This window comes from Paroedura picta, chromosome 6, assembly GCF_049243985.1.
Source record: "Paroedura picta isolate Pp20150507F chromosome 6, Ppicta_v3.0, whole genome shotgun sequence".
Taxonomy (NCBI): Eukaryota; Metazoa; Chordata; class Lepidosauria; order Squamata; family Gekkonidae; genus Paroedura; species Paroedura picta.
In genome coordinates this window covers 77,087,195-77,106,065 of record NC_135374.1, presented here as the reverse complement: position 1 = coordinate 77,106,065, position 18,871 = coordinate 77,087,195, and the positions used below count along the sequence as shown (strand labels likewise).

Below are 18,871 nucleotides of genomic sequence, written 5' to 3'. Positions count from 1 at the left end.
CCACTGTGAATGCACTACTTTTGCACAATGGTCTTAATTCTGGCAGCCTATAGCTCCTCAGAAGGGTCACCTCTGCCAAAAGCACCTGGTATTTTATGAGTGACATGGAGGAAGAGTTCAAAAAACAACTTCTTAGGTTCTCTCAGATTCCTAGTGCCAAACAATCCTACTGATCCTGATTTAAACTTGTTCTTAAGTTGGCTTTTATATGTGTGTTACTCTCCAACAGCACAGGTGGTGTCTCTAGCACCAAAGCAGTGTATCAGAGACATGTGAAGTCCTCCTAAATTTTGTCTCCGTCTTTCAAGCAATAGAATAACATGATCTAGATACAAAATTAAAAACAGAAGACAGAAGCTGAATATTTCTAGGAGAATGCATGAACCTCTGGATTTTTACTTATATTGCAAATGGGACAAATACACATGCATAAGAAACAATGTTTTAATAACACAGCAGGAGATATAAAAAAAGGTTTAAAGATACAAGAGAAAGCGCTTCAGCTCATCTGGCAACAGAAGCTGACTTATTCCATGTTGCTGTTTGGATCCCAAGCACCTCCTTATGCACAAGCGACACAACTGCATCAAGGACAGGGGCCCTGGAGGAAACACGCCAAAGAAACAAAAAAGATATTATTGCCTTAAGATCAGTTTTCCACAGCTGGGTAACAAGGTCAGCTTTTAGTTTCTACAGTCCATAGCAGCTGCCTTTAAACAATGCGGCTTTGAGTTTTCGGCTCTCTCGGGATACCTGGAAGCTTAAAGGCATACCAGGCTCGGAAATTCTTATGCCTGACTTTCGTATTCCAACGGTATTGTTGAAGGTCAAATCAAATCATTGCAGGAGAGAAAACTGGGTGAAGTAAAGAAATTAATGGCATGTGAAAGACCACTGCAAAATGGAAATCTCAAATAAAGATAGGCTTGTCTGCAGTTTTGCTATTGCACCAGAATTCTCCTCTCATTAGGAGCTGCCTTTCTTCCCCGCCCACATTCTAATATAAAGCAGATGTAGAAATGCATGGGAGCAATAAACCATCTAGTCGTATGGTTCAACACCCCAACACGGACAAGTGCAGCATGTGCTGCAGGCTTCAGCGGGGACATCGCACAAGAAGGAAAACAGGCAGAGCCTGAGAGTCACAGTCACTTGGCTTTAGGGACACTGTCCAGTAGGACCAGGAGAAACTGCCCGGCAGCCATGGCGCATTACAGAAAGAGCCCTCCTAGGAGCACACCACATGATCCAAACCTTATCACAGCATCTTATAATAATCACCTTTAGCATTTATCCAGCTGATCTTAAGCCATTGCGTTGAGGGTATAAGGGACGGTATAAATGTTTCGACAAACAAACCAACAAAAACTGAAATAAACAAAGTGTCTACCGTACATTAGCTCAGTATTTCTGACTCTGTGTCATCCTATTTCTTAACAGTGTATATGGAAAAAAGTTATGTGGATACACAAGCAGTAGCTGCTTGTGTGCTGCTTGTGTGGGCTCACTTGGGTACATAATCAGTACTGCAAACAAAGAACCCAAAAAAGTAATGATGTTCAAAAGTTCGTTATTGTTGACACTGAATTGGGCACCAGCACTCATAACCCCCAAACAGCTCTAATTAGCAGCTGTATTTTTTTCTCCTGCAAAGAGTGAGATGAATGCTAAGTATTTTGCAATGCCTTATAAGAAAAGATGGCTAAGAGAGCTTTTCTCTCTTTCCCCCCCCCCTCTGCTGAAGTTTTGTTTGAGGTCTGCAAAGTAGTTCATAAGATAACGACAATAAACAAATATCAACCGGTAGGCTATATAGAGTCCTTTATTTAAGCTTCTGCAATTAAATGTTCCCACATGACTAAAACAGTGCTGGCTAAAATAATCTATTAGAGTATAACAGAGTTATATAGCAAATCTTTGGCATGTACACTAATGTTTTAGGGGGGGGAACCTCATAGACTTGACTTTATAATGTATAATGATCATACATGTCTGCTTTAGCTCCTTTACATATTTGATTCAGAAAAAAAGAGAGGTCAATGGGCACCTTCTCTCTGCAGAAATATCTGTGTTAATATACTGTTTGGGGGCCCCAGCTCCGTTGGCTTTTTGCCTTCAGCATTCAAAGCACTCGTGTCAGCTCCAAAGTCAATGAGCAAATGCACCAGCTCAGCACTGGCCTTCTGAACAGCCACGTGAAGAGGGGACTCCAGACCTTTCCCGCTGTTTGCACAGGCTCCTGAAAAAAGCAAAGAAGTCCATTTGAACAATCTTTATCAACTGAAGGGTCACACAATAAGGAAATACTTCCATTAATTTTCATTTGATTTAAAGTGGCTTCAAGCTCATTGATGGACCTTATAGCCAAGAGATCTTGTGAAGTGTAGTGGTGTGAAGGAATTAAGGGATGCAAATACACAATTCCCTTCATAGTACCACAGCCAGGTATCCCTACAGGATCCTACGTCAGTTAAACCATTTCCAGTCCAGCTTCCAGTTGATTTATGTTCTTAGCTTAAAGCAGCAGCAGCAGCAGCAGCAGGGCCACACAGGTCAGAAGGCTACAGAGGAAAAGGGGAGGGAGACAAAACAGTCCTGCCTCTTGCATCAGCACTCATCTGCTCTCAGAAGATGGAGAGACAACCTGCCTATGTGGGCTCTTAAACCACACGAGTCCCATGTCTTCAGGAATAGTGTCCAAGTTGGAAAGGACATCTTGCACGTGAGATAGAGCCATGATTCCTGAGTCCAGGGATCTCATATCCATCCCCCGTGTTCAACTCCCACTCAGTAATGAAGCACACCGAAGGTCACTTTGCTCAACAGATAATGCCCCCAATGAAATTTGGCTATGGTTCATTCAGCTCTGAGTCTCACCTTCAGACAAGTGCTGTCAAATGGCAGCCATGGGAATTAAGCTCTTTTGTTGTGCTCTGCTGGCTTGGTGAAAAATAGCAATCAACAAGGTTTGCTGCAGTTTGATTACAATATGGTATGGTTGCTAAGGAGCAGGTAGCCAGCGGAACAGCCCCAGTTTTGAAAATGACTGGCTGAGGTTCCTAGGCCATGCCCAGAAAACAGTCAAATGCTTCAACACCTAAGTGTTGTGTGTGCAGAGAACAGCCATAACATGAAACAATGTAAACTTTGTTGCCGTTACCTGACTCAAGTAATTTTTTAGCACAGTCCACACGCTGGTGCTCACATGCCACATACAGGGGGGTACCAAGATGCTTGACGTTGTGATCTAGATTGACTCCATGGGACACAAGGGACTCCACACATTTGATATGGCCTTTAAAGGGCAGTTAAAAGCAAAATTAAAATCCACTAAATGATTTAAACCTGGCAGATACTGAACAAATAGCAGTTGTAAAGATTCTTTGTCTTCTCAAACGACTTCCATTTCATCCACCTGCTTGAACTTACTCGTCTCTCTGACTTTACTTGAGCCAGGGCATAAATAGTATAACAAAAAAAAATATATGTGAATGAGCACTACAATTTGGAATTCTCTGCCCATTCAATCGTCACGAATCTGTTTGTGAGATGAAGAGAAACAAGTTGTGCACACTGAATTTCATGCAAAAGTTTTTTTTCCCACCATGCCGTCTTCGTAGAACATTCCTATATAATAGAAGAAGAAGAGTTGGATTTTATACCCTGCTTTTCACTACCTGAAGGAGTCTCAAAGCAGCTTACAGTCACCTTCCCTTCCTCTCCCCACAACAGACACCCTGTGAGGCAGATGGGACTGAGAGAACTCAGAGAAACTGCTCCGAGAGAACAACTCTAACAGGACTTGGAGTACTCACTTGGAGTACTGTGTTCAATTTTGGGCATCCTAGTTGAAGAGGGATGTAGACAAACTAGAGCGTGTTCAGAGGAGGGCAACAAAGATGGTGAGGGGTTTGGAGACCAAGACATATGAAGAAAGGTTGGGGGAGCTTGGTCTGTTTAGCCTAGAGAGGAGACAACTGAGAAGGGATTTGATAGCCATCTTCAAATATTTAAAAGGCTGCCATATGGAGGATGGAGCAGAATTGTTCTCTCTTACCCCAGAGGGACGGACCACAACCAATGGGATGAAATTAATTCAAAAGAAATTCTGTCTAAACATCAGGAAGAAGTTCCTGACAGTTAGAGCGGTTTCTCAGTGGAACAGGCTTCCTTGGGAGATGGTGGGTTCTCCATCTTTGGAAATTTTTAAAGAGAGGCTAGATAGCCATCTGACAGAGAGGATGATTCTGTGAAGGCTTAAGGTTACAGTGGATGAGTGATTGGGATGTGAGTGTCCTGCATAGTGCAGGAGGTGGACTAGATGACCCAGGAGGTCCCTTCCAACTCTATTATTCTATGATTCTAGGACTGTGACGAGCCCAAGGCTGCATGCGGAGGAGGAGTGCAGAATCAAATCTGGCTCTCCAGATCAGAAGCTGTTGCTTCTAACCTTTACATCAAGCTGGCTCTGAGAACCATTCTGTAGGGCAGCCTTTCTCAATGTTTTTACCATTAAGAAACCCCTGAAACATTCTTCAGGCTTTGAGAAACCCCAGAAGTAGCGTGATCATGCAGAATATGGCTGGAAAGTATAGCTGTGTACATGCCCACTCAGGGCCCCTCCCCTTCCCACCCCCTCCAGGCACATCATTGGCCATTTTGGGAGGGATGGGTGGGTCAACATGACCTTATATGGTCATATCACCCAGTTAGTGTTTAACCAATTAAAAATATAATAAAATTAATTCCCAGCCATTCAGGAAACCTTTCCATGGTCATCAAGAAACCCCTGGTATAAGGACTAATAGGATTATGGGCAAGCTAGACTAACCACACGATCAGGAAAGCCAAAAAAATGGGCTGGATTCCACACAAACTGTTTGTGTGTCCAACAGTCCTTACACAATGGAATCACTAAAATTACCACTCGCTGTCTGTTGGAACCCTGCTGTCTTTTCCATGTGGCCGAGAGACACAGCATGACACATGTCTGATGGAATTTGAAATGCAAACTAAATGGGAGTAATCAGTTGTGCATTCTGTTGCTCCACATATATATTGTTGTTTCATTACTAGATACAAAGCCCATTGCACGCAGGAATACAATGGGCGCTAGCACATACACCTACACTGTGACCTTCGTAGGTAGAGAGTGAGTCATCTGCATGCTGATTGGCCTTTGTTGGCAGAGTGCTCTGTCTCTATTGGTGGCACACCCCCATGGAGTGACAATCAGGTAGCAAGTGACCTGTCCTTTTGGAAAATATATGGTTTACTGATAAAGCACACTGAATCATGATGGATTGCTACTGCATGCACCAGAAGCACTGAATTACATGTATTTCTCTTTCTGCTCAAGCGTCACTGGATCCAACCCAACAAACTTCAAAAATCTGGTTACATTTACAGGGATGTCATGCAAACATGTGAAGTAAGAGCCGCATACCATCCTGAGTATGGATGGATGCTAATAATTTCCTGCCTTAGAAAAGGAGAAGAGTTTAGGCAACATAAGCTCATGATTATGCTTAGATGACTCACAGGCTGACTGCAGTGGCTTCGAGGATCCAGTAGGAACAACTTTCAGCCATTAGTTTTCTTTCCTTATTTGAGCACCAATGCTCAGGATGTAAGTGGACGGCTACAGGAAGATTTACCTCTCTTAGCAGCTTCATGGATAGGTGATGCCAAATCACACACGGCATGCGGGCTGGCTCCGTGTTGTAGCAATAAGTTCAAGCACTCTATGCTGCCACTGACGCAAGCATTGAATAAAGGTGTATTCCAGTCAATGGTAGCTCCATTTACCTGAAAGGATAGAACTAGTATAGTAATGGACTTTGGTTTTCCAGCAGTAGAAATTTTTAACAACATGGGGCGGGAAGATAGTCACAAACTGAGATCATATGCAGCCATGGGAACAGCTGTACAGTTAAGCTCCTTGCCTTTCTCAGGGTTTGGTCATTATCCAGTCTGAAAATACTGTTATGCAACATATAATCCAGATGTTTTACCTACTAATCTGAAACGTTTCATGGAAGTCTGATTTCTAAGTAGTACTATTTGGACAAGTTCTATAGAAGTCAGGTGAATAATGGTTATGGAAGTTCCAGCAGGAGACAGCATATCTGTGGACCCAGTCAGCTGGGTATTCTGGAAGTTAAGTGGCTTCAAAGTTCCCAGTTTTAAAAGCAATGAAAGTCCTTGCAAGTTAACAAACATGTCTGAAGCTAGGATCAAGTGCAGGCAAATGTAGCATATCTGAATGGCAGATTTAGCATTTCAGGAGAGATTCTCATGTGAAAATTAAAATAAGTGCTGAGACTCTAAGAAGAATTCAGGGACTTTTGGCAAACAAGCAACAGTTTTATAGAAGCCTGCACTTCCTGGGAACACAAGCGTATACTTCCGTAAGACTCCTAAAATATAAGAGTTGTCGTTACTAAAACAAATAGTATCTGCTACCACTTAGGTTTTAAATGTAAGACCAGACAGAACTTTGGACTGTCTCCTTAGTTCCAGTACTCAGCCCTGAGAGTCTGAGCTTCCTAGCACAAGCAAAAGAGATTTTGCTCACTTCTAACCAGCTACCCTCCTTTCTGCTTTCGGGACTGCTCTACTGAGAATGGAATTGATGTTTCCATGTGAACCAAAATGACCGAGACCTGTTGATACTCACATGGGCCCCGTGTTTCAATAAGACACTGGCACAAGCAGAATGGCCCCCTAAACAGGCTTCATGAAGAGGAGATACATGATCAGCTGTCAGAAGGTTCACGTTGGTCCCCTATATAATGATATAAATTAAAATAAAAGACTCATTCCTGAAAGAATTTGAAAATCTAAATAGCCCATGCTGTTAAGGCCTTGTACCTAACACTGGCAGCAGCAATATCAAGATCAGTGTTAGAGTAGCTACTGAAGTGGTGTCTGGGTCACCAGGTCACCTTTGGAGTCCCTCAAAGAGACCAGTGGAATCACTGCAAGGAGGGGAAATATTCTCCCAGGCACTATGCCTTGGGAACTACAAGAATTGCATGTATTCCACTGTGCACTGTGATATAAAATGGGCCAGATATCTTTAGTTGCACTGCTTTTTTTGAAATGGAAAATAACTGAAAGAGACAACAGCTAATATTTTGCTTTATTTTCATGTAGAATATTTTAAATGCTCATTTCTTGGAAATATCTTTTGAACAAAAGCAAGGTTTCTGTCTGAAAGAGGATGAAAACTCACTGTCCTTTCCTGGGCTCAGGTAGCATCTGGCCAACTTAGTAACTATCACACACCTCCAAAGCTCAGCCAGCAGTCAGCTCTGGGGGCACCACAAACATGTGCCCCCTCCAAAGCCCAGGCTACAGCCAGCTCAGAAGGCACCACACACACTTACCCCCACCTTGCATGGGGCAAGCTCTTCCTCTTGCTTGAGCCCAGGGTGGCCCAGGCAGGAGATGGGACATTCTGGGATCCCATCCTGGACTTTTTCCCAGGGCCTCAGTATGACTAGGACTCCCCCCCCCCCGGAAAAACATGTGATGGTTCAATTGGGTACTACCACTGATTCAACAAAACTGAAAGGATATTTTCCCCTTCCCAGTTCCAAGCTTTTCCTGAACTTATAACAAGTTTCCTCTGTCAAGACTTCACAAGACAAAATGGAGAGCACCTTCAGCAAAAGGCCTAATGAATGAGGCAAGTAAAGGTAAAGGTAAAGGTATCCCCTGTGCAAGCACCGAGTCATGTCTGACCCTTGGGGTGACGCCCTCTAGCGTTTTCATGGCAGACTCAATATGGGGTGGTTTGCCAGTGCCTTCCCCAGTCATTACCGTTTACCCCCCAGCAAGCTGGGTACTCATTTTACCGACCTCAGAAGGATGGAAGGCTGAGTCAACCTTGAGCCGGCTGCTGGGATCGAACAGACTGTTTATCTCTCTAACAGAGCAATACCTGATTGATGAGTTTCTTTAGCGTGAACAAGCGCCCATGGATGGAAGCATCGTGTAAAGGGGACCAGTCGGAAACGAAATCTGCGTAAAGAAGAGAAAAACAAGGTTTGGGAGTAAGGATGTAATTAAATCAGGTTATCTGCACTTGGAGAGAAGCTCGGCACATCTCATGCTTTCTAATGGATTCTTAAAGGTTACAGATATCTGTGTGCTTAAATGTGGTGACTTCATTTTTTGCTTCCACAAGAATAAGAGAAGCAATTGTGTTTTATTACCTGGGCTTTCTACCTTATCTCCAGCCAATTCAAGAAACATCCCCAAAATATCACATATGGAGAGCCAGGACCATCTGCTCACATCTCTGTGCCTTTTGGCTCCTATTCACGTTAAACAGTCACACCCTCCATTAATCAAGTCACTGTCCTTTGCTGGCGATAGCCGAGGGATTTTCCCCACAGGCACTAACCAGCAAATGGCTCCTCAAGCACTTTCAAGTCCTATAGATTCTAATGGACTAGCTAAGAATGGGATGCATTTTTAAAAAACTGTAATTAGTCAAACTTTAAAATGCTTAACTCTGGCAGGATTGTAACTATAATTTCAGTTCACAGACAACCACACATTCACCCACACAGAGAGGTGACCCAGCTGTGGAGACGGTTAGGATTTCCAAGTCCCCTCTGGCCACAGGTAGGGATTGGAGGAGGGGAGGGTTCTCAGCCCTAGTTTGGGAAACTGGAGATTTGGGGATGTAGCATGTGGAGGATAGGGACCTCAGTGGAGTGCAAGGTTATAGAGTCCACCTTCCAAAGCAGCCATTTTCTCCAGGGGAACTGATCTCTGTAGTCTGGAGATAAGCTGGCATTATGGGGGACCTGCAGGTCCCCCTGGAGGATGGCATCCCAAAAACCATACATATGGGAGAATGTGGGAACCAATTTCAGACTCTGAAGTTTGTGGCAAAATTAGTGGCAAAATGAGAACTTTAAACTTAGATGACGAGTCCTACCTCTTCAGTTGTCCTGAAGCAGTGGTTAAACCTGCTGTTTCAAACAAGTTACTACTTGCTAACAAAGAGGACTGCCATGAAGGCATATAAAATCATAAACCCCGTGCTGGCTTCTGGCTTCTGGCTCAGTTTGGCAGCTGTTAAAGCATGTTACAGAAACGTTTGAGTTACCTTTTCTTTGTTTGTTCTTAGAAGTTTCCTGTCTGAACCCAACACATGGATTGATTAGAATTTCTGCCCTCTCCTCCTGAACCCCGCTCCCCCCCAAAAAAGAACCCTGAAAAGAACTGATTGAAGGGGAGGAAAGGGCAAGTTTTAAAAGGAAATGCACAGAATTGAAAAGTATAAATGCAACCATACACACATGGAAATTTCACAAGAGCAAGTGTCCTTCCAGTCTATTAGCAAGGGTTATACAGTGCTGTGCGATGTCCTCTCAAGGCTGTATTCTAAATTTTAGTTGTTTTCCTTTTACTCTGTGCTTGTTATGATAGTTGCCTATGGAACCTTGTGTGGTTTTCTGCTCAATTTGATAATTAAGATGGAACAGTTCATCCTGCCTCTGTGGTACAACGCCTTTCCCCCCATGCTTTGTCAGAGATAATTAACCAAAGGCAAACAAAATCAGTTGTTAAGGAGTTGCTGGAAACAGATGCTCAGAATCAACTGTGGGTCACGGCCCTCCAGTACACTACACAGTCTGACATGCTCCTCCGTGAAAAGCATATGTGGCCCAAGGAATAGCCTCTTCTTGCACTGGTGGGGCTGGAGAAATGTGACAGCACCAGTGGGACAGAGGTAGAATTTAGCCTAGAACACTTCAATAGTCCATGTGGAAAATATATAAAAGTGGAATACTTAGTTAACCACGTGTCTTTTCAACCATTTCTGCTCTACTCCACTATGAGGATTGCCAGCCTCCAGTCTGGAATTACAACTGACGGGTCCCCTCAGGAAAAAAGTTGTGAAAATCGGCTTCTCACATACCTTCTATGTGAAAATGTTATTGGGGGGGGAGGCACCTGGTGCATGGAATTCCTTGCCCCAAGCACCATTTCCTTTCACTGCTCCTGTGGTTGGCAGGGAGGAAATAATGAAAACAAATTGCCACTGAGTGTTGTGTAATACAACTTCTGTTAAAAACCCAGGCATGACAGTAAGCTCAAGGAATGACCAGAAACTCTATGGATTTACTTTGCAGTTTCCGGTGGGTCCTAGAGAGGCATGGCATCACTTCTGTATTTCCCCCAGTAATAACACTGCACAGTCATCCAATTGTGTCCCCCTGTCCCCACCACCTCACAGTCTCTAATGGAACCTGGCAGCCACACATTATAACGGCTGATGGCAGGTCCCAGCCACCACCCTTTCCTCAAAGTGGCCCTCAGTAGAGATTGCTGCTGATCAGGAGCCTACCCCATCATCCCAACTAAGGACACAGCCCATCTGCAGAGAGACCTGTATAACTAACACTAATGCCCCCCTAAGGAAATGTTTTAATATGTAGCAGCATATTCTTGGATATTATCAAAGACCTTGCTAGAAGTGGAGAAATATAGATAAGCAAGTCCCTTGTGAAAATGAGTAAATAAATAAAGTTGCACAATGAACTATTTCTCTGACAGCCATATAAACAAATTTTAAGGTTAATACTTACTAGGATCTAGTCTACAATGCTCAGAAACTGTGGCTTCAATCCACTGGAGTTTTCCAAAGGTGTGGGGATTGCTGTCTGCAGAAAGTAACCCCCAAGAACAAAGAGACCCCCAAGAACAAAACTGCTCTGAGCATTTCACAGTGCAGCAGAGAGGAGAGGCAAAGTCAAGTTCAACAGGCAGATGTCCTTGAGCCCATGGAAAAACTTCAGTTGATCCAATCCAAAATTTAGTACAATCTTTTTTAGTGTAACTTTCAGAATGCACATTGGAGATCACAAACAGTAGATTGATGTTTTCCTAACTCAAAATGTACCTGAAGGTAAATGTAAGTATAATTGGTAACTCCCATTTTATTGTATCTGAGGAAGTGTGCATGCTTATACTTTGAATAAAACTTTGTTGGTGTTAAGGTGCCACTGGAGTCAAACTTTGTTCTGCTGCTTCAGACCAACACAGCTACCAACTGGAATCTATCAAAATGTACTTGGACAAATTTATTATTGGCTTCATTAAAATCTGATCTAATTTTGGAACAGAACCTGCCCTGATCACCTGGATGAATGAACACTGCCCAAACAACCTGAGCAGGGGAAGCCTGTTGATTCTTCCAGATCTCTAGGCAAAAATCTAGAGCAACTGTGATGCCACAGAATCTCACCTCCCATTTCCTTAGGGATAACAGATCTTTTTGGTATGGAGATCCTTGATAATTCTGAGAACTCCCACCTGGAAGTTGTAACCCTACTTGATGACACAGTATTTTTCATCATTAAAAATTATATGAGAGAGCAGTGTTCAAACTGAAAGCAGAAAGGATGCCTAATTTCAAAGTGGTGTGTTTTAACATTCCCTCCCCCTGACTCTCTCCTCTGAACTTCCGGCGAAGCGATCGCCATTTTTTTCCCCTCTGAGCGAGCGGGGAAAGCAACGAACCAAGGAATGATTCACCAAGCGTGGCTAAGTGCTTTAAAGTTCCCCTAAGTCCCCAAGCACAACCCAGCCCCCTGTTTGCCAGTTCCCTTTAATTTCGGCCAAAAATCGCGCCCGTGCGTAGGGGGGATTTTTTTCCCACTCGGGGGAGCGTGGAACGATGACTCGCCAGCTCACATGCCAGCTAGATGGGTCTCTACGTTAGGAAGAATCAAGGCATATTCGTTGAAATGTGTCTGTGTGTTTTTAACTGTGCTTAAAGGGAAAGGGGCTTTTCGGGAGCATAATAACGACTGCCCATTGGCTGTTCGTTTGATTGACGGCCAGGGGCGGGAACAAGCACAGAAAAAATCGCTTCCTTTCTAGCAATTCCTGCGAGACCGGAAACCTGTGGGGAACAAATGAAACGCTACTGGATTCCACTATAAATGAAGGTATGTGGAAAGCCGAGATTCCACTATTTAAAATAGCATCATTGCTTTGTGAAACCAATTGGCAACATTGGTCCTTGTGCAGAATGGGCAGCCTCACCTAACTCATAGGGCGCCTGTTGTGGGGAGAGGAAGGGAAGATGAATGCAAACTGCTTTGAAACTCCTTTGGGTAGTAAAAAGCAAGGTACAAAAAAAATAATAACAGCTCTTCTTATAGCAACCCTGTTGAGTTTTCAAGGCAAGAGACTAACAAAGGTGGCTTGCCATTGCTTTCCTCTGCATAGGAACCCTAGGATTCCTTTGTGGTCTCCCATCCATGAACTGGCCAGGGCCAACTCTGCTCAGCTTCCAAGATCTGAAAAGATCATGCTTCTGCCACTCAAATACCATGATCCAGTCCCATATATACATAACATTACAAACGCCATGAACAAAAATGTTCCTATCTGAACACTGAAATTATATTATTTACAGTTCTGAAATTACCCTGCAGCTTATACTATGAGTATTTCCACCATGCCATTCTGCTATTTTCTTTTAATATCCAACCTGATGGAGAAACCTACAAAGCTTTTTCACTATTGGTCCCAAGATGTTATGTTTTGATTTTTCTATTATGATAAACCACTGCAGCTGTCAACATTTTATAAATAGTCTGAGTCACCTTCATGTTTTGTTTTTCTGGCCTTTTTCATTGCAAAATCAAAATCAATTCCACAAAGTCAATTTCTCTGGCCACTCCAGACTCAGCAAACAAGATGGCTAAGTGGCTTAACTATTCTGGTCAAGGAATGGAACAAGAACACCTTAGCTGGCTGTAAGTTCTTTCAGTTTCTGCCCCAATTAGGATTGTCCCAGCAACTAGCAAGAGGCATACTGGGGGCCATTTCGCACGGCTTCAAAGTAGCAGAATGGTTGCTATTTGGAAACGCTACTAATTTGCCATAACCCACGACGTCGTAGACAATCTGCAACAATCCTGAAACCAATCAGCAAAAAGCGCTTCGTTGTGGCGCTTTCAGGGGAATCCAGAAAAGTGGATTCACCCTCCGGATAGCGATACACTCCTGCAACCAATCTGCAACAGTAGCGCTAAAGACCTGTGCGTTACCATTGTTGCTGGTTCTTCAAAGTCCCTCCCCCTGGCTCTCTCCTCCAAACTTCCGGCGAAGCGATCGCCATTTTTTTTTCTCCGAGCGAGCGGGGATAAACGCACCGGCGAGCCTCTTTCTGTTTAGAGGCTTCCCTGGCTTCAGTCCTTCACCTTTAGTCACTAAGCACAAACCACTGAAAAGCCCGTTTGCTGAAATAAAGTCCCTTTATTTTTTACAAATAAATCCAGCCGAAAATCGGGCCCGTGAGAGGGGGGGGGATTTTTTTTTTATCACTCGAGGCAGCGTGCAAACGATCATACAATCAAACGACAGCTCACATTAGGCAGCTGGATGGGTCTCTCCGTAGCAACGAATCTACCTAGATTCGTTGCTATGGGTCGTTTTTTTTTTTAAAAAAAACCTTTCTTAAAGGGAAAGGGGCTGTTTGGGAGCATGCTAACGGCTGCCCATTGGCTGCTTGACGGCCAGGGGCGGGACGAGCTTGGCAATAGCGCTTCCTTTCTAGCGGTTTCTGCCGAGACCGGAAGCCTGTGGGAAACGCTAAAAAATGCAACTGATTCCACTACAAAGGCAGGTATGCATAACGACGAATTCCACTATTTTAAATGGCGATTTTTCATTCCGCAAACAATTTGCAACAAAGATCCCTGTGCGAAAAGGCCCTGGGACAGAGGCATGTGAGAGGGTGTCACAGTGATGCTGCGATATCACTTCCAGGTTTAAATCAGAAGTGATGCTGGGGGGCTGGTGCATCACCTGTTTCCCCTCTGCCCTCTACTAAGCAGCAGTGGGTGAGCAAGACCCCAGGGCCTGCCAAGTCAGTAGCCACAATCACTGGCAGAGTACCATAAAACTCCAAACAAACCATAGGGCTTTATAACTGAAGAAGTGTGCTTATGCCTTGAATAAAACTCTGTTGATCTTAAAGGTGCCACACAACTCAGACTTTATAGAATCATAGAGTTTGAATGGTTCATACAGGCCATCTAGTCCAACTCTCTGCTCCTCTGCTTCAAACCACTACCTGAATCTATCCCCACACGGCTGCTCATACATCTGCTCATACATCACTGAAAACTAATTGCAAAGTTTAAAAAAATGTTTGTTTTTGCAAATCTCATTTAATAAGCTAAGTGGAGGTACTTGATATGCTTTTCCAAATGTCCTGGATTAACTGAACAAACACACTAGCTCTGTTCTAGAGGAGGGGTGTTCAGAATCAGGCTTGTTCCTCTCTAATATTTCTTCTGATTTTTTCTACCAAACCCCACAAAATCTGAACTCTCTGCATGTCACAGATATGGGGAAATAGGTTTCTGTGAATATCTTTAAGAATTATCGATTGTTTACCTGCAAAAAACTTTTTAATGATGGCTGCAGTCTGGTCTGGCAGAAGCTTAGCCTTCCTTTCCATATTTGGGGCAAGTCCTAGACAGGACCACTCTGCCAGGCCACCTTCTAACCCCTCCTCTTCCACTGGTATAACTGAGCCCCTTCCCCAGTTTCGTGCCTCATGCATGGACACTATCATGCCCCACATTCTAAGGCAGCTAGCCTCCCACTGGGGCCTGAAAGTTTCCCAAAATTACAACTCATCTCCAGACTACAAAGATCATTTCCCCTGGAGCAATGGCTTTTCTGGACTCTATTGTATTGTACTCCTCTGAGATCCTCCCTCTCCCAAAATCCCCTGGAAGTTTCCAAACTTCAGTTAGCAGCCTTACCCATTTGCTGGGCTGTCAGGCAGATAAAATGTGTGGCTGGCAAACCCCTGATCATCTTCACGTCTGACTGGATACACAAAAAGGCCCAGGACAAGAACAGCCTCATGACAGCCTTTGGCAGGGGGTGAGGAGTAAGAAGGACACATTGGTTAGGGCCCAGGGGACTAAGGAAGTTAGGAACTAGACTGCTGTCAGCCCATTCCTCTAGGGAAAAATTGAATCCAAATGGTAGCAAGCTTAAGCAAACTTACTTCCTCATACTTTGGGGTTGTCCAGATTTTAGGCAGCATTTTGGACAGTGCTGGAGAGATTCTACTCCTGTGATCTGTATTGTGGGCCTACTGGACATTTGCTGACATTCTCCACTAGAAATAGTCTCAGAGACCTTTTTCCAGGTTTTCTGTTGACTAGTAAGGGGTACTATAACTACCAAATTTCCACACACAAAATCAACTTCAGCAAACTCAGAGTTTCCAGGAGGAAAAGGTCTCCCCCCACACACATACACACACCCATAGGCTTGGCTCTTGGGCCTATTTGGCATGACCGAGATTTCCAAGCAGAATAGACATTTTAAAAATGCTTTTCTCAGGGTTGCCAAGTCTGACAAACAGCCACCTTCCCAAAATGTCTCTCTTCCCTTCAAATGTTACAAGTTTTCCCCCTTCTCTTTATCAAAATAAAATAATACTAATACTTTATTTTTGTAGCCCGTCCTTCCTAGAGAGCTATGGGCAAGTAGCAATTTGGAAGTTGTTAGTCAGTCAATACTTAATTGAGGAGCTATTTGCACCACTTTCATATTCTTTAAGTACATAAGACAAATTATTTGCTAACCAGTTTGAATTAGGCATTCATATTTTGAAATCATTATCCATGCATTCCTAAATAGAATTACATGCTTACAGCTACAGTATAACACATGCACCATTCATGTAAAGCATACACATGATTTTTCTTTGGATCTGTATTGAGTAATTATCATGGTACATTTAACACATGTACAACTGAACATGTGATCTAACCTCCACATTCACCCAAGTACTGGATCCATTTGTAAAGGGAACACACACTGGCTCTTTCTTACATTGTACATGCATGCTCTTAGGCCTCTCAGCCTCCAGGTGGGGCCTGGATTTATCCTGAAATTACAACTGATATCCAGACTATAGAGATTGATTTCCCCAAAGGAAGTGGCAGCTTTGATGAGTGGATGCTATGGCATTGCACCACCACCACCACCCCGAACTCCCTCCCTCCCAAAGCTGCACTGCCTCCAAAATACCCAAGTCATAGCTGGCAACCCTACAGAATGTATGTGCAGTCATTGTAACATGTGAACAGAACAACTCTTTTAATGGGTTTAGGAAGGTGTAACTATTTAGGATTGCGCTCTCAGTTAAATAACTGAGAGCGCAATCCTAAATAGTTACACCTTTCTAAACCCATTAAATCGGAAAGAATAGTCACCACATATGAAGTCAAAACATTAATGAATGTGGCATACTAGTCAGTAATTCTAGTGCAATTGCCTTTTGTGCAAAGAGAGTTTACAGCCTTTAATAAGTGGGCTGGTTTCAGAACCATCTGGAAAAGAAGGATGGGATCCCACCTCATTTCAAACTCTGCAGAACAGCATTCAGTCTTGAAAATCAATCCCCCCCCCCCACACACACACACCAAGTAGCTCTCTTACAGTACAATCCTAGGAAGCTGAGCTACCAGGTATTTATGAACATGCACGTAAATCATGTAAATCAGCAATCTTGGGGGAAGGCCTTGACCTCCATGCCTTGTTTGTTGACCTTCCAGGGCAATTGGTTGGCCTCTGTGTGAAACAAAATGCTAAACTAGATGGACCACTGGTAGGATTCAGCAGGGCTCTCTCTCTGTTCTAACTGGCTCAAATTCACTGGTCTGCAGCGTCTGTAACACGGCTATCATTCTGATTTCTGTTAGGGGGGGGGGGCTGAAAATAATATTGCTGAAGGTCTGAGAAATACTGTGAAGTATCTGGGGATCACTTCCGATTCCCAGTTGAAAGCTCAGGTCAAGAACTAAAGACATACACATTTCTGGGTCATCCTGTACTTTAGACCACCAGCCATATTGACTGCACATCAGTGTTCCTGGGGGAATGTGTAAAGCATGGAGGGAAGTTCCATGATGATTTCCAGATACAGTAAATGACACACAAATCTGTTGAAGTTTCCTGGGGTATGTCCCCCATGTATCCAAGTGTTTGGAGATGTGAGCCTCCCTCCCCACAGTTATGCCTACCTTTGTAAAGAACCAATATGCTTCAGTAAAAAAGAATGGGGTTTTTACTCCACTTCTCTCTACCCTCAGATCACAATCGCCTGTCCCTTCCTTTCCCCACAACAGGTGGGGCTCAGAGAACTGTGACTGGCCCAAGGTTACCCACCTGGCTGTATACAGAGGAGTAGGGAACCACCCCAGTTCTCCAGATTAGAGACCACTGTTCTAAACCACTAGGCCAAACTTACTCTCAAAGCCATCAACAAATGCCATACAACTAAGTGTTACACAGTTGTTTAACAAGTGGGGCACTGATCCAAATCTGCAATGATGGATGCCTGCATATTTCATTCACTGTCAGAAACATGAGTGTTAAACCTGTTTCCTCCATCAAATACATAATATGTGGATGCGACATCTTAAATATTCATGAATATACAACTGTGAAGTGAACACTGCTTACCACCACCACCCCCTTGTATATATGCAGCAGGTTTTTCAGATAAGTTTCCACTTTACACGTAAGATGGATGAAACCGAGCTCCTGTATATTCAGGCAATCACATTCATTTCAATAAAGGAAACTTTTGTGTGCACATGTCATGGTTTACAGAAAGCTGTATGACACACATTATTCTTATAATGACACCAAGAATTGTACACTTTCTTTCATTACAGTCAGTTAAATAGAACTCGTCCTGTGACCACAGTGAGGTTTAAACATTTTCTAATACAACCTCCCCCCATGTTCTGTAAAAATATTATAAGCCTATGCAAATTCTATTGAAAATCTCAGTGGTCATTTTCAGTGGATATGATACTGTACACATTAACTGAAGCAAAAACAGACAGTGCCCTGCCCCAAGGGGTTTGTAGTCAAAATGTGAATAACGTGTACAGGGACAGTATGGAGGAGATAATACAAAAGCAATATTGTAATATACCCTGTTTTTAAAGAACATAGATAAGATAAAATAGAACACTATCTTATTTCAGTTTGTAAGTTTTTAAACACGCCATGCTTTTTAAAGTGACGTAGCAATTCAGTTTACAAACCCCCAAATGATAATAATCAATAATCTCATTTTAAATCACCAATCTTAAGAAACCCTATCTAGCTATAACAATCTTGAGTCCAAACATCAACTTTTAAAAACAAAAACAACTATTTATAAAAGCCCTTAAAGAGCACAACATACCCAGTGATCACTATACTTGTTAACAGAGCCAGATTTAATGTGCCTGCTCTCTGGCAAGTCCATGAAATCACCCATGTGTAAGATGGGTGACCAGGCATCTTCTGTTCACAATGTAAACAAGAGCCTTACAACAGTATTACTCACCACCCATCCATGGGTTCGATAGGTATGTTGAATGAGGCTGGCTCAGTGACTCTGGGGACTTGCCGGTGTCCACATTCCCTGCTTCCATGGCCACTGCAGCTCTGGACAGCCGGACTACTGTTATTTCACTTCACAGTTGAGCTCCTGGGAGTTCAAATTCCATCTTGGCTTTTGAAAAATCCAAATTCCACGAGTCATTTATTAATGAGGTGTCAGTGTGTAAGTCCAGAACATTTTGAAGAAGACTGGGACTTTTGAGCTAGCCACTGCTTCCGAGTATCCTGAATACCTGGGCAATCCCGTTTACCAGAACACCTCTTCATTGACTCAGTGGGTGAAAGTCGAAAAAGAAATCAGCACACAAAACAAAGTTGTGGCTGATGTCATATCCTTTCCCAAACCATGTCCAATCAGCAAAGTCTGCCTTCTGCTTTTAGAAAAAGGGAACTTCTC

General features: G+C 43.3%; 1 protein-coding gene across 2 annotated transcripts; it reads right to left on the bottom strand.

The window, feature by feature from the left end:
• Window positions 1–430: 430 nt before the first annotated feature.
• Window positions 431–18,842, bottom strand: ASB9 (ankyrin repeat and SOCS box containing 9). 2 transcript variants are annotated; one of them, XR_013232028.1, is made up of 7 exons: window positions 18,419–18,836; window positions 7,949–8,028; window positions 6,680–6,787; window positions 5,658–5,808; window positions 3,161–3,295; window positions 1,282–2,239; window positions 431–601 (listed from the first exon to the last, which is right to left on the bottom strand). XR_013232028.1 is itself a non-coding variant. In XM_077343186.1 (7 exons), the coding sequence occupies exons 1-7, from the start codon at window positions 18,504–18,506 to the stop codon at window positions 477–479; spliced, it is 879 nt and encodes a 292-aa protein (XP_077199301.1). In that variant the 5' UTR covers window positions 18,507–18,842; the 3' UTR covers window positions 431–476. The 2 variants fall into 2 exon arrangements, 1 of the variants encoding a protein (XP_077199301.1); XM_077343186.1 differs by having other exon boundaries at window positions 2,048–2,239; window positions 18,419–18,842.
• Window positions 18,843–18,871: the final 29 nt, after the last annotated feature.